The sequence below is a fragment of the Urtica dioica genome, chromosome 11 (genome assembly GCF_054948205.1).
Source record: "Urtica dioica subsp. dioica isolate 48M chromosome 11, U.dioica_male_clone48M_v1_H2, whole genome shotgun sequence".
NCBI classification, from domain to species: domain Eukaryota; kingdom Viridiplantae; phylum Streptophyta; class Magnoliopsida; order Rosales; family Urticaceae; genus Urtica; species Urtica dioica.
This window is the reverse complement of record NC_142766.1, coordinates 3,409,361-3,424,154: the sequence shown is the minus strand read 5'-3', so window position 1 is coordinate 3,424,154 and position 14,794 is coordinate 3,409,361. Positions and strand designations below refer to the sequence as shown.

The 14,794-nt window shown below is 39.4% G+C and overlaps 1 protein-coding gene across 1 annotated transcript; it reads left to right on the top strand.

Annotated features, from left to right (window-relative positions):
* Positions 1 to 1,309: 1,309 nt before the first annotated feature.
* LOC149380710 (secreted RxLR effector protein 161-like) lies at positions 1,310 to 1,885 on the top strand. Its single transcript, XM_089601182.1, has 2 exons — positions 1,310 to 1,580; positions 1,668 to 1,885. Exons 1-2 carry the CDS (start codon positions 1,310 to 1,312, stop codon positions 1,883 to 1,885), a joined length of 489 nt encoding a protein of 162 aa, XP_089457308.1.
* The last annotated feature ends 12,909 nt before the right edge of the window (positions 1,886 to 14,794 follow it).

Below are 14,794 nucleotides of genomic sequence, written 5' to 3'. Positions count from 1 at the left end.
GAGGATATTGAGTTTGGTGGGAGAAGTAAAGAAAAAGACTTTGTCTTTCAGGAGGATTTGGACTCAACAATTTCTATTGAGGAAAGTTTGATTCCTATTCCAGTTACTTTTGATAATGTTCAGGATTCTGTTCCTGTCATCAATCAAGAGCAACAAGACATTGTCATTCAACCATCAAAGGTACAAACTCAACAACCTCAAGATCAAGTGCCTTTGCGGCGATCCACTAGAGAAAGGAGAAATGCTATACCAGATGATTACATAGTTTTTCTTCTCGAAAATGAGGATGGTTGTGGTGTGATGGAAGATGACCCTGTCAACTTCCAAAATGCCATGAATGATACAAACTCTGTAAAGTGGATTGAAGCGATGAATGAAGAGTATAAGTCTATGTAAGACAATAAAGTTTGGGAACTTGTCCCATTGCCTGAAGGAAAGAAACCTATTGGTTGCAAATGGATTTTTAAAACCAAAGGGATTCGAAGGGTAATGTGGAGAGGTATAAGGCTCGTCTTGTAGCAAAAGGTTATACTCAAAAGGAAGGGATTGACTTTAAAGAGACCTTTTCTCCAGTTTCATCAAAGGACTCTTTTCGGACAATCATGGCACTTGTTGCACATTTTGATATGGAACTCCATCAAATGGATGTCAAGACGGTGTTTCTCAATGGAGACATTGAAGAAACAATCTATATGGTGCAACCTGAAAACTTTGTGTTGGGAGACCCAAAGAAGATGGTTTGCAAATTGACAAAATCCATTTATGGACTAAAGCAAGCTTCCCGTCAATGGTACCATAAATTTCATCACGTGATTCTCTCGTATGGTTTTGAGAGCAATGTTGTTGATGATTGTGTGTATCACAAGTTCAATGGAACTAAACATATGTTCCTGGTTTTGTATGTCGATGACATACTACTTGCCACTAACGATAAATGCATGTTGCATGAAACCAAGAAATTTCTATCAAATCATTTTGAGATGAAAGATCTTGGTGATGCCTCTGTTGTATTAGGAATCCAGATTTACCGAGATCGTTCTCGAGGTTTACTTGGATTATCACAAAAGAGCTACATCGATAAAGTGCCTAAAAGATTTGGCATGTATGATTGTAAACCAGGAGACACCCCTGTTGCTAAAGGAGACAAATTCAGTCTCAATCAATGTCCTAAAGAGTTCTTGAGATTCAAGCAATGGAAAAGATTCCCTATGCATTGGCAATTGGGAGTCTTATGTATGCTCAGGTTTGTACGTGTCCAGATATTGCGTATATTGTTGGAGTTTTAGGCAGATACTTAAGCAATCCAGGTATGGATCATTGGAAAGCAGTCAAACGAGTCATGAAGTACTTGAAAAGAACAAAAGATCACATGCTCACATATAGGAGGTCAGACCATTTGGAGATCATTGGTTATTCTGACTCCGATTTTGTGGGATGCCAAGATAGTAGGAGATCCACATCAGGCTATGTCTATTTGTTGGGTGGTGGAGCTATATCATGGAAAAGTGCAAAACAGACTCTTATAACTTCATCCACCGTGGTAGCAGAATTCGTAGCATGTTATGAGGCATCCAACCATGGTATATGACTGAGGAATTTTGTTACGGGGCTGCGTCTTGTGGAAGGAATTGAAAGGCCGCTTAAGTTATATTGTGACAATAAATCAGCCATAATGTATTCCAACAACAACAGGAGCTCGTCGAAGTCGAAACATATCGACATCAAGTTCTTAGTTGTTAAGGGAAGAGTGCAAAGTGGACAGATTTACATAGAGCATTTAGGAACAAACTCCATGATAGCGGACCCTCTTACAAAGGGTCTACCACCGAAGGTCTTTCACGAACACACTTCTCATATGGGTGTTGTAGAGCTTCAAGATATCTAGATTCGGTGGGAGTTTGTTTATTTGTTTTATTTATGTTGTGTGCTTTATGTTTGCTTGTGTTGTTTGTAAACACACATATTTATTGTTTCTGATCAGATTTATGGTATTAGTTTATTACATTTTGCATATTCAGGATAAAGTTTGATCTCTTTAAAGTAGGATCAGATAAAATTGATATGAATAGATCACCTTGCATATAATTTTATCTACCACATATTCATGATTGATCTATGTCATTTGATTATATTGATGTATGTGACCATTGACGTGTTTAGTTGTGATTGATACAATGAAAACAACTTTGATCCTATATTGATGTAATTGATGGATGAGATTGTAACATGTCACATCATGATAATGACAAACATTTTCTGCGCGCTAAGGTTGACACATTATTTTATACATGCGTAGTCCAGTGGGAGATTGTTTGAATAATTTTGGGACTACTAATGTCATTAAATAAATGTATTATATCATTATTAATCAAGTCAAAAGTGATGTGGTCTAATTTTGAATAAAATTTGTGACTTAAGGACATATTTGTCATGAAGTTATTATGTGGCTACCGTAAGTGCTAATCTAATTTGATGAGGGGCCAAATTAGAAATAAGCAACAGTTATTAGTAACTGCCTGGCAGTTATTAATAACAGGGTAGGTCCCTTATTACAGTACATACGATAATTTTCTTGTGTCTCCGTCAACAAGAATTCTCCAGACTCAGACAAACTGCAATCAGAAGACCATCCAACTCTTGGTGTTTGCAATCCATTGATTCAGGTACGCTTCCGCTATTAAGATCTATGGTTTGGTTTCTCTAGAATTGAATTAGGATTAATTTTAGGGATTTAAAATCCTAACATTGTAATCTATTGCCAACATTTCACCCAAGTTTCAAATCTAGTCATTAATGATGACGTGACTTTATTATTCATTTGGCAAATTACTAGGTTATCCTTTATTAAAATCGGCTAACATCAACATGTAGTCAACCTTTTGATCGACCAAATAATACAATTATTACACATTAATTTTTTCCTTTAAAAAAAAATAAAAAATACGCGCCATCTTTTTGTTGGAATCGATCTAGGGTTTAAGAAAAAGTTTAACGCTTCGGTAAGCGGCGGAATTTTAAAATTTTTCTTTTACAAGTAAAAACGGTTTTTTTTTACTAACCTAGACAAGTGCAAGTACATGTAATTAAAAACTATTATAAGCTAAGAAGTTTATTTGCCTTTCTTGAAGCTTGAACCTTGAAGAAGCTTTTGGAAAGTTTGCAACGCTCGTCTCCCCTCGCAACACGTCTCTCTTTCTTTCCTCGGCACCTCGAGCAACCACGAAAGTTTCTATCACTAAATCACTCGAAATAAAGGAATCAGTGAATGGGCACTTTTAAACACTACGACTTAAGAACGAGTCTTGAAGTCGCAGAGCTAAACTCTAGGTCAAATGAGGACCTAGGTGCCAAAACAAAAATCGAAATTGAATAGAGAGAGAAAGGAGAGGGGCGGCCAAGCTAGAGAGAGAAGCTCTCAATCTCTAACACTTGGAATGAATGAAATGTGAAGAATAAGGCTCCTATTTATAGGAGAGGTCTCACATTCAATAAGGTAGTTTCCTCTTCTATAGAATATCACATATTCATGAGCCAATTTCCTTTTCTTCTCCTTATTTCACACGGCCAAAGAGGATCCAAGATATCTTCATATTTGTTTCCTCTTTTGACTCTACTTGGGCGCCCATCTTGATTCCTCTTAGAGGAAATTTGTTTCCTCTTTTTCTTTTGGCAAGTATCTAAATACATTAATGCACAAAATAATCTCTCTTTCACACTAAGGGCTGCACGAAATTTGGTCTCCCATTCACTTGGGTTGGACGGCCAAAAGCCTTCTAAAAAGGCTTTCTAGGTTTTTCTTTAATTGTTCATGACAACATAAGAATTTTCAAGTAAAATTCTATGAAATGAAATTAATTCACAAGGCCCAATAAACATGTTATGGCCGTGTGATATAATATGTCATCATATGACATTGTCAAAAAAATTATTGACATTCATTTCATGCCATGTCCAAAAAGACAAAATTACCCTTTCGACAATTTTCGTTCTTGTTTTGACTTAGCTTCCAGTTTAACTATTCCTACTCGATGTGATTCGTGACAGTGACCTCATGGACCCAAATGAACAAAGCTTGAGCTAAACACTTGGACTCAAAAGTTCACAAACCTTTTCCAAGTTTAGCTTAATGCCAACTGACTCCACTAAAGAGTTGACACTGAAAATCTCTCGGTTCAAATGAATTTATTTTCTACTCAAGAATTCGACCTAATTATGATGAGCGGATCCACTGAATATTATCTATGTTTACCCTTCATGAATGTCATCAGCTAGTCGGGATTTACTAAATTACCATTTTAACCTTCTAGCTGTTATTTCCTCAACTCCTTTGTCGCTTGTGAATAAGTTAGAAACAATGTATTAACGAGGAGCTAACAAGTCACATTGTTTCATCCAAAAGAGTCAGGACTCAATTTGGACACTGGCCAGTTCATTTATTCACACTCCAAGGAACAAAGCATGAGGTGACATACATTGCATTTCAGCAATCTTGTACATGAATTCCATATCTATGAGAACTTCACAAAGTTACTCATGACATACTCACAACTTAGTACTTCACCAATAGGCCTTGTTCGGAATCACATAGTGAGTCCGAACTCTGACTTTCTCAAATGAGAATACTAAGGTGTGAAATGGCATGTCTCATTTCAGGATTAAGGTAAGCATGCTGCAATTCATACATAGTGACTTTGAGACATAAGAGGTTAAATGGTTTGTTCTTATCTTGTCTCTAGAAGTACACTGGTCAATTCAGTACCTTCGGAAGATACCTAGAAGAACTATAGAGTCTCCAACTCTCAATGCCTCATAACCAGACATCATAGATTCTTCTAACAATCGTACTGAGGTCAATAGTCCTTTGACCCTAAGATTGCGAATATATCGTTTTAAGCAAACTACGAAGAGTTTGTTCATGCAAATCTACATTTGTCTCTTCGAAAGTTGTTAAGTTTGTTTATGGACTAAAAGACTAAGGTTTTATCATAAAGCTTCAAACAAAGAAAGAATGAATGAACGTTTCAACTTTATTATTAAATGAATAGGCAATTACAAGCAAGAGTCTTCATGAGACTTTATTACATCAAATGTACAAAATAAAGACTACAACTCTTCTTGTGGGAACCATTGAAAACAAACTCCCACTTGACTCAAAGAAGATGTGTGTAGTCTTTCATGCCTAATCCCTCACGATGTTGGTCGAAGACCTTGTTCGCTAGGGCCTTGGTGAATGGATCTGCGAGGTTGTCCACCGTTGAGATCTTCTTCACTTCTACGTCTCCGCGCTGCACGATCTCTCGAATCAAATGGTATTTCCTCTCAATATGCTTAGAGCGCTTTTGGCTTCTAGGTTCCTTCGAGTTAGCGACAGCCCCACTATTATCACAATAAAGGGTCATGGGCTCGTCGACGTTTGGAACAACTTCCAAATACTTAAGGAGTTTTCTAAGCCATACAGCCTCTTTGGATGCTTCACAAGCAGCCACATATTCTGCTTCCATTGTGGAGTCAGCAATGCAAGATTGCTTAATACTTCTCCAAACAACAGCTCCACCATTAAGGATGAACACAGATCCCAAAGTGGATTTCCTGGAATCCTTATCCGCTTGAAAATCGGAGTCGGTATATCCCGTCATAGTCAGGTCAGTACCTGAGTATGTAAGCATCAAGTTCCTAGTTCTTCGAAGATACTTAAGAACATGCTTAACAGCAATCCAGTGCTCGGGTCCAGGGTTGGATTGGAAACGGCTAACTATGCCAACGACGAAACAGATGTCAGGTCTAGTGCAAAGCATAGCATACATGAGGCTTCCTACAGCAGAGGCGTAAGGAATTTTCCTCATGTCTTCAATCTCTTGTGCAGTCTTGGGAGACTAGTCCTTAGAGAGTGAAACTCCATGCCTAAAGGGTGTTTGGCCCTTCTTGGAGTCTTGCATCGAGAAGCGATCCATCACCTTATGAATATAAGATGCTTGAGAGAGCGAAAGGGTCCGGTTTTTCCTATCTCGAAAGATTTGGATCCCCAGAATGTACGCGGCTTCTCCTAGATCCTTCATATCGAATTGCTTTGCCAGCCAGACCTTAACATCAGATAACTTACCCACGTCATTACCAATGAGTAGTATATCATCGACATATAGTACCAGAAACACAACTTTGCCTTCGTGTATTAACTTGTAAACACAAGGCTCATCTATTGACTGTTCAAAGCCGAAGCTTTTCACAGTTTCATCGAATCTAATATTCCATGACCTAGATGCTTGCTTTAGTCCATAAATGGACTTAAGTAACTCACAAACCTTGGTCTCTTGACCTTTTTCCACGAAACCGTCTGGTTGAGCCATGTAAATGCCCTCGTCAAGATTGCCATTCTGAAAAGCTGTCTTGACATCTATTAGCCAGATCTCATAGTCGAGAGCTGCAGCTATGGATAGGAGTATGCGGATGGATTTAAGCATCGCGACTGGAGAGAAGGTTTCTTCATAGTCAATCCCTTCTTGTTGGGTATAACCCTTCGCCACAAGTCGTGCTTTGAACGTCTCGACGTTCCCATCAGGACCCCTTTTCTTCTTGTATATCCACTTACACCCTATGGGTTTAATCCCTACAGGAAGGTCTACATGTTTCCAGACATTGTTGACATACATCGAGTGCATTTCAACTCTCATGGCATCAAGCCAAAGGTTTGATTCAGAACAAGCCATCGCTTGGCTATAGGAAACAGGATCATCCATGTCAGAGACAGCTACGAGAGAGTCTCCATAGGACATGTACCTGTCAGGCTTTTGAGTAGCCCTCCCACTACGTCGAAGTACTACTTGACGAGATTTTGATGAGTTAGGTTGTGTTTCAGCTGGGGTAAGAACAGTTCTTACAGATGAGGTAGAAGCTTCCTCTCCCAACTTTTCTTCAAGCACAATTTTGCTTCTAGGTTTCGCATCCTTCATGAAGTCCTCCTCAAGGAAACGAGCATTCGTGCTAACGAAAGTCTTATCGTCCTCGGGACTATAGAAAATGAAACCTTTGGTTTACTTTGGATATCCCACAAACAGGCACACTTCTGACCTACTAGCCAACTTGCTAGTCTTTTGCCTTAGCACATGTGCAGGGCAACCCCAAATTCGGATGTGGCCCAAACTTACTTTACGGCCAGTCCATCTTTCATAAGGAGTACCAGGAACCGTCTTGGACGGAACTTGGTTCAGAATATAAGCGGCTGTTTCGAGGGCATATCCCCAAAAGGAAGGAGGGAGTGATGAGTAACTCATCATTGATCTAACCATCTCCATTAGAGTTCGGTTCCTTCTCTTTGACACTCCGTTTTGTTGAGGTGTGCCAGGTGCGGTAAGCTGAGAAGCGATACCTTCTTCTTTAAGAAAGTCATCGAACTCTCCAGACATATACTCACCACCTCGATCGGATCGAAGGGTTTTGATCACTTTGCCAGTTTGCTTTTCCACTAAAGCCCTAAAGACCTTAAATATGTTAAAGGTCTCGGATTTGTGTTTGAGCAAATAGACAAACCCATATCGTGAGTAATCATCGGTGAAGGTAACGAAGTATTCGTATCCTCCACGTGCCTGTTGGCTGAGCGGACCACATACATCAGAATGTATCAGTTCCAGCAACTCAGTGGCTCTTCGACCCTTATCGGAGAAAGGTCGCTTAGTCATTTTTCCTTCTATGCAGGATTCACAAGTAGGTAGTGAACCTATTGCAGAGGCTTGGAGTGGACCATCCCTCACAAGTCTCTTAATCCTTTCTAGACTGATATGACCAAGTCTTAAGTGCCATAGGTGTGTTGATTTTGTTAGATCGGAGGATTCAGAAAGTTTGATCTTGTTTGGCTCCCTAATTAGATCATTATCCATTTCGGTGTCTAAAAGAGAAGGTTGAGTGGGATAGATGTAGAAAAGAGCATTCTTCATACATGCATCAGTGACAAAAGAATTATCAAAAATACGAATTCCATTCTTAATAAACTTTAAACAATAATCTTGCTCACGAAGACGAGCAACGGATATTAAGTTCTTCCCAAAGGTAGGAACAAAATAAACATTATTCAAGTTTAAAGTGCGGTCTTCAAAAGACAGCGTCACGGATCCCACAGCCTTTGCAGACACCAGGCTCCCATCACCCCATTTGAAACAGAACTCGCCTTCCTCTAAGGATTTGGTTTTCTTGAAACCATTCAAGGAACAACAAATATGGTTAGTAGCAGCGGAGTCAAGAATCCACGTTGATACATTATCAGCTACTAAGCATGCTTCGGTAACTAGTACAATACTATGTTCCTTTGCTTTGAGATAGGCAGGACAGTTCTTTTTATCGGCTTTGTAAGGTCTGTTCTTAGTTCCAGAGGCAGAGGCTTTTTGCTCAGTAGCATGTTCCTCTCCTTGATTCCTCTTTCTCTTAGTGAGACCTACAACAGTGTGAAGTCCCTTCATAAGCTTGGTAACAGTGTACTCTAGCTTGTTTATGAAGTAGTTCATCTTGGAGGTATCAAGAGATGCGGGGAGAGTTTCTAAGATCATATCTATGATATTCTTCCCATCAATCTCAGATCCTAGGATTTCCATTTTATTCAGAAAACTAATGATCAGTTTCATGAAGTCTCTAACAGGAGTCCTAGCCTGCATATGACAGTTCATAAACTGTCGGACTGCTTGTAGCCTTGTTTGACGCCTTTGCCCTCCAAACATCTCAAGGAGATTGTAGAGCATGTCAGCGGCAGTCTCGATGTCACGATGTTGCTCTTTCAGCATATTGTTCATAGATGCCAAGATATAGCACCTCACAATCTCATCGGATCGAAGCCTGGCCGCTAAGGCGTCATTGTCCTCTTGAGTTGAATCATCATTCGTCAGAGGAGGACATGGGGTGGTGAGTACCCATTTGTGCTTGTTAACGGTAGGTATTATGTTGAGGTTACGTTTCGAATCTACGTAGTTTTCGTTTTCGAGTTTGATCGAGGAAAGAAAGATAGAGAGATGGTTGAGAGACATATTGCCTATATAAGTTGAAACAAGTTTATGATTAGTCTTTGGTTTAGGATTTAAGTTTCATTAAGACTTTTGTAAAATCCAAAGGTGTTATAAACCAAACGATAATTTACTCCCTCAAGAGAAGGCCGCAAAAAATCTCCTTTTATAAGTAAATGACACATCATTAATGCTAAGCCAAGATGTCAATACATCAATTTTGACTAGCCACCTTGTAAATTGGTTTGATCACTCACATCCTTTCGCAGGGCATCGAGGGAGGATTACTAGGGATTGAGCCTAAGTGTGCAACCAACCACTTAGTCCAAAAGATCAACTTTGAAAAATAATCCCCCAAGGGGAGGCCTTGCCATCATCGTCTCACTCTCGGACGTAGCTCATTGAGCAATGATCAGAGCAAAGCGCCCTTGAGTACTCTCATTTAAGAGAGGGCCACGAGGGTGACTCTTAGTCCGGCGACACTTGCACTTTTCATTAGTGTTGGGGATCGTGGGTTACAAACAACAAGTATAACCCTCCCACTTAGTTTTTGGAGTTGGTTCATCGACTCTTTTAAGTTCGGAAACAGATTTCCTAGTTAGAGAGCGACAGAGCGGACAACTAGAAGAGAATCCTAGATCGACATGTTCAGAGCAGTGTTAGTGCATAAAGGCACAAGGTACATACTCGATCTTTTCCTATTTTCTATTTAGGGAAAGTGCGTGAGGGAAGTGTGAACTTCAACTCACTCGAACACTTGAAAGTTTGAGATTACACATCTTTTTATTTTTCGGCTTGTCTACAAGGAGACCTCCCACTCAAATTTTCAAGAGCATATAGATTTTGAACATATGTGATATAGATATAGTTTTGAAAACATTTTGAAAACTTATTTGATTTGGATGACAAAATATTTTAAAGTTTGAAAGTGAAAACGGTTTTTCAAAATTCAAACTAGTTTTGTAAAAATTCAATTTCAATTAAACTTTCAAAAATCAAAACATTTTAATCTTACACATCATGTTTATAATCATATGAAAAACATTTTTGCTCAAGAAAATTTTCTCATTAGAGTTCTATAACTCATGGTAGTAGGGTTTGAAAATCCGGATTTCTAAAAAACTGGAGTTTCAGACAGCCGCGCACCTCGGAGTAAAATCGCCATATCTGGCGGTTCCAATGTCCTTTTGAGCCGAAACCGGTGGCATTGGACAGAGGACAGAAAGAGCTTTAATTTGATTTAAGAATCATTAAATTTAGATTTCTGAGCAGAGAGTTATGCCACTTTTAATGCGGGTTTACTCCAGCTCGAAGAAAAAGAAATAATTAAAGCTTGGTCCTTTTTATGTGCGAAAAAGAATCGAGTGTAACGGAACATTTTATGAAGGTTGTTAAAGCTTTTATTTGTGTTTTATTAGCAGGGTAATAACATAGAATAAAAGAAATAACAACAAGCATAAAACGATTCAAGTAAAAATAAGAAACTAGCAAGATAACAAAACTAGTCACAAAATTTTACTCGAAATTTCTCAAACCTTTAAAACACGTTTTTCAATATAAAAAATTAAAAACTTTTAGAACTGATTCTATTTTCCATTTTCCAGATCTCATAGTCGATAGCTGCAGCTATGGATAGGAGTACGCGGATGGATTTAAGCATCGCGACTGGCGAGAAGGTTTCTTCATAGTCAATCCCTTCTTGTTGGGTATAACCCTTCGCCACAAGTCGTGCTTTGAACGTCTCGACGTTCCCATCCGGACCCATTTTCTTCTTGTATATCCACTTACACCCTACGGGTTTAATCCCTTCAGGAAGGTCTACAAGTTTCCAGACTTTGTTGACATACATCGAGTGCATTTCAACTTTCATGGCGTCAAGCCAAAGGTTTGATTCAGAACAAGCCATCGCTTGGCTATAGGAAACAGGGTCATCCATGTCGGAGACAGCTACAAGAGAGTCTCCATAAGACATGTACCTGTCAGGCTTTTGAGTAGCCCTCCCACTACGTCGAAGTACTACTTGACGAGATTCTGATGAGTTAGGTTGTGTTTCAGTTGGGGTAAGAACAGTTCTTACAGATGAGGTAGAAGCTTCCTCACCCAACTTTTCTTCAAGCACAATTTTGCTTCTAGGTTTTGCATCCTTCATAAAGTCCTCCTCAAGGAAACGAGCATTCGTGCTAACGAAAGTCTTATCGTCCTCGGGACTATAGAAAGTAAAACCTTTGGTTTCCTTTGGATATCCCACAAACAAGCACAATTCTGACCTACTAGCCAACTTGCTAGTCTTTTGCCTCAGCACGTGTGCAGGGCAACCCCAAATTCGGATGCGGCCAAGATTCACTTTACGGCCAGTCCATCGTTCATAAGGAGTACCAGGAACCGTTTTGGACGGAACTTGGTTCAGAATATAGGCGGCTGTTTCAAGGGCATATCCCCAAAAGGAAAGAGGGAGCGATGAGTAACTCATCATTGATCTAACCATCTCCATAAGAGTTCGGTTTCTTCTCTCTGACACTCCGTTTTGTTGAGGCGTGCCAGGTGCGGTAAGCTGAGAAGCGATACCTTCTTCTTTAAGAAAGTCATCGAACTCTCCAGACATATACTCACCACCTCGATCAGATCGAAGGGTTTTGATCACTTTGCCTGTTTGCTTTTCCACTAAAGCCCTAAAGACCTTAAATACGTAAAAGGTCTCGGATTTGTGTTTGAGAAAATAGACAAACCCATATCGTGAGTAATCATCGGTGAAGGTAACGAAGTATTCGTATCCTCCACGTGCCTGTTGGTTGAGTGGACCATATACATCAGAATGTACTAGTTCCAACAACTCAGTGGCTCTTCGACCCTTATCGGAGAAAGGTCGCTTAGTCATTTTTCCTTCTATGCAGGATTCACAAGTAGGTAGTGAACCTATTGCAGAGTCTTGGAGTGGACAGTCCCTCACAAGTCTCTTAATCCTATCTAGACTGATATGACCAAGTCTCAAGTACCAGAGGTATGTTGATTTTGTTAGATCGGAGGATTCAGAAAGTTTGATCCTCTTTGGCTCCCTAATTAGATCGTTATCTATTTCGGTGTCTAAAAGAGAAGGTTGAGTGGGATAGGTGTAAAAAAAGACCATTCTTCATACATGCACCAGTGACAAAAGAATTAGAAAAAGAAATACGAATTCCATTCTTTATAAACTTTAAACAATAATTTTGCTCGAAAAGTTGAGCAACAGATATTAAGTTTTTCCCAAAGGAAGGAACATAATAAACATTATTCAAATTTAAAGTTCGATCTTCAAAAGATAGCGTAACGGATCCCACAGCCTTCACAGACACCACGCTCCCATCACCCCATTTGAAGCAGAAGTCGCCATCCTCTAAGCTTTTGCTTTTCCTAAAACCAGTCAAGGAGCAGCAAATATCGTTAGTAGCAGCGGAGTCAATAATCCACGATGATACATTATCAGCTACTAAACACGCTTCAGTAACAAGTACAATACCTTTTACTTTGGTTTTGAGGTAGGCAGGACAGTTCCTACGCCAGTGACCAGGCTCATTGCAGTGGTGGCACTTGTCTTTAGACTTGTCCACCTTCGGAGCCTTTGGCGCCTTCTTCTTCGTTTGAACCTTAGGTTGGTTCTTCTTCTCGGCATTGCGAGGTCTCTTCTTAGATCCAGAGGTGGAGGCAGTAGCATGTACTTCTCCTTGAGCCCTCTTTTTCTTAGTGAGTGCCTCAGCGGTTTGAAGTTCCTTCATAAGCTCGGTAACAGTGTACTCTAGCTTGTTCATGGAATAATTCAACTTGAAGGTATCAAAGGTTTTGGGGAGAGTTTCCAAGATCATATCTATTTTAGTCTCCCCATCAATCTCAGATCCAAGGATCTCCATCTCGTTGAGATAGCTAATGATCAGCATCATATGATCTCTAACGGGAGTTCCAGCCTTCATACGACAGTTCATGAATTGTCGGACCGCTTGTTGCCTAGCTTGACGTCCTTGCCCACCAAACATCTCATGGAGATTGTAGAGCATATCGGTAGCAGTTTCGTAATCACGATGTTGTTGTTGCAACACATTTTTCATCGATGCCAAAATATAGCATCTCGCAATCTCATCGGATCGAAGCCAGGCCGCCAGGGCGTCTTTCTCCTCTTGCGTCGAATCATCATTCGTTTGAGGACGGGGGTGGTGAGAACCCATTTGTGTTTGTCGACAGTAAGGACTATGTCGAGGTTACGTTTCCAGTCGACGTAATTGTCGCCTTCGAGTTTATTCGAGGAAAGAATGGTTGAGAGAGGGTTGAGAGACATATTGCCTATAAAAGTTGAAACAAGTTTATGATTAGTCTTTGGTTTAGGATTTAAGTTTTATTAAGACTTTTATAAAATCCAAAGGTGTTATAAACCAAACGATAATTTACTCCCTCAAGAGAAGGCCGCACAAAATCTCATTTTATAAGTAAATGACACATCATTAATGCTAAGCCAAGATGTCAATACATCTATTTTGACTAGCCACCTTGTAAATTGGTTTGATCACTCACATCCTTTCGCAAGGCCTCGAGGGAGGATACTAGGGATTGAGCCTAAGTGTGTAACCAACCACTTAGTCCAAAAGATCAACTTTGAAAAACAATCCCCCAAGGGTAGGCCTTGCCATCATCGTCTCACTCTCGGACGTAGCTCATTGAGCAATGATCAGAGCAAAGCGCCCTTGAGTACTCTCATTTAAGAGAGGGCCACGAGGGTGACTCTTAGTCCGGCGACACTTGCACTTTTCATTAGTGTTGGGGATCGTGGGTTACAAACAACAAGTATAACCCTCCCACTTAGTTTTTGGAGTTGGTTCATCGACTCTTATAAGTTCGGAAACGGATTTCCTAGTTAGAGAGCGATAGAGCGGACAACTAGAAGAGAATCCTAGATCGACATGTTCAGAGCAGTATTAGTGCATAAAGGCACAAGGTACATACTCGATATTTTCCTATTTTCTATTTCGGGAAAGTGCGTGAGGGAAGTGTGAACTTCAACTCACTCGAACACTTGAAAGTTTGAGATTACACATCTTTTTATTTTTCGGCTTGTCTACAAGGAGACCTCCCACTCAAATTTTCAAGAGCATATAGATTTTGAACATATGTGATATAGATATAGTTTTGAAAACATTTTGAAAATTTATTTGATTTGGATGACAAAATATTTTAAAGTTTGAAAGTGAAAACGGTTTTTCAAAATTCAAACTAGTTTTGTAAAAATTCAATTTCAATTAAACTTTCAAAAATCAAAACATTTTAATCTTACACATCATGTTTATAATCATATGAAAAACATTTTTGCTCAAGAAAATTTTCTCATTAGAGTTCTTTAACTCATGGTAGTGGGGTTTGAAAATCCGGATTTCTAAAAAACTGGAGTTTCAGACAGCCGCGCACCTCGGAGTAAAATCGCCATATCTGGCGGCTCCGATGTCCTTTTCAGCCGAAACCGGTGGCATTGGACAGAGGACAGACAGAGCTTTAATTTGATTCAAGAATAATTTAATTTAGATTTCTGAGCAGAGAGTTATGCCACTTTTAATGCGGGTTTACTCCAGCTCGAAGAAAAAAAAATAAATTAAAGCTTGGTCCTTTTTATGTGCGAAAAAGAATAAAGTGTAACGGAACGTTTTAAGATGTTGTTTAAAGCTTTTATTTGTGTTTTATTAGCAGGGTAATAACATAGAATAAAAGAAATAACAACAAGCATAAAACGATTCAAGTAAAAATAAAAAACTAGCAAGATATCAAAACTAGTCACAAAATTTTACTCGAAATTTCTCAAA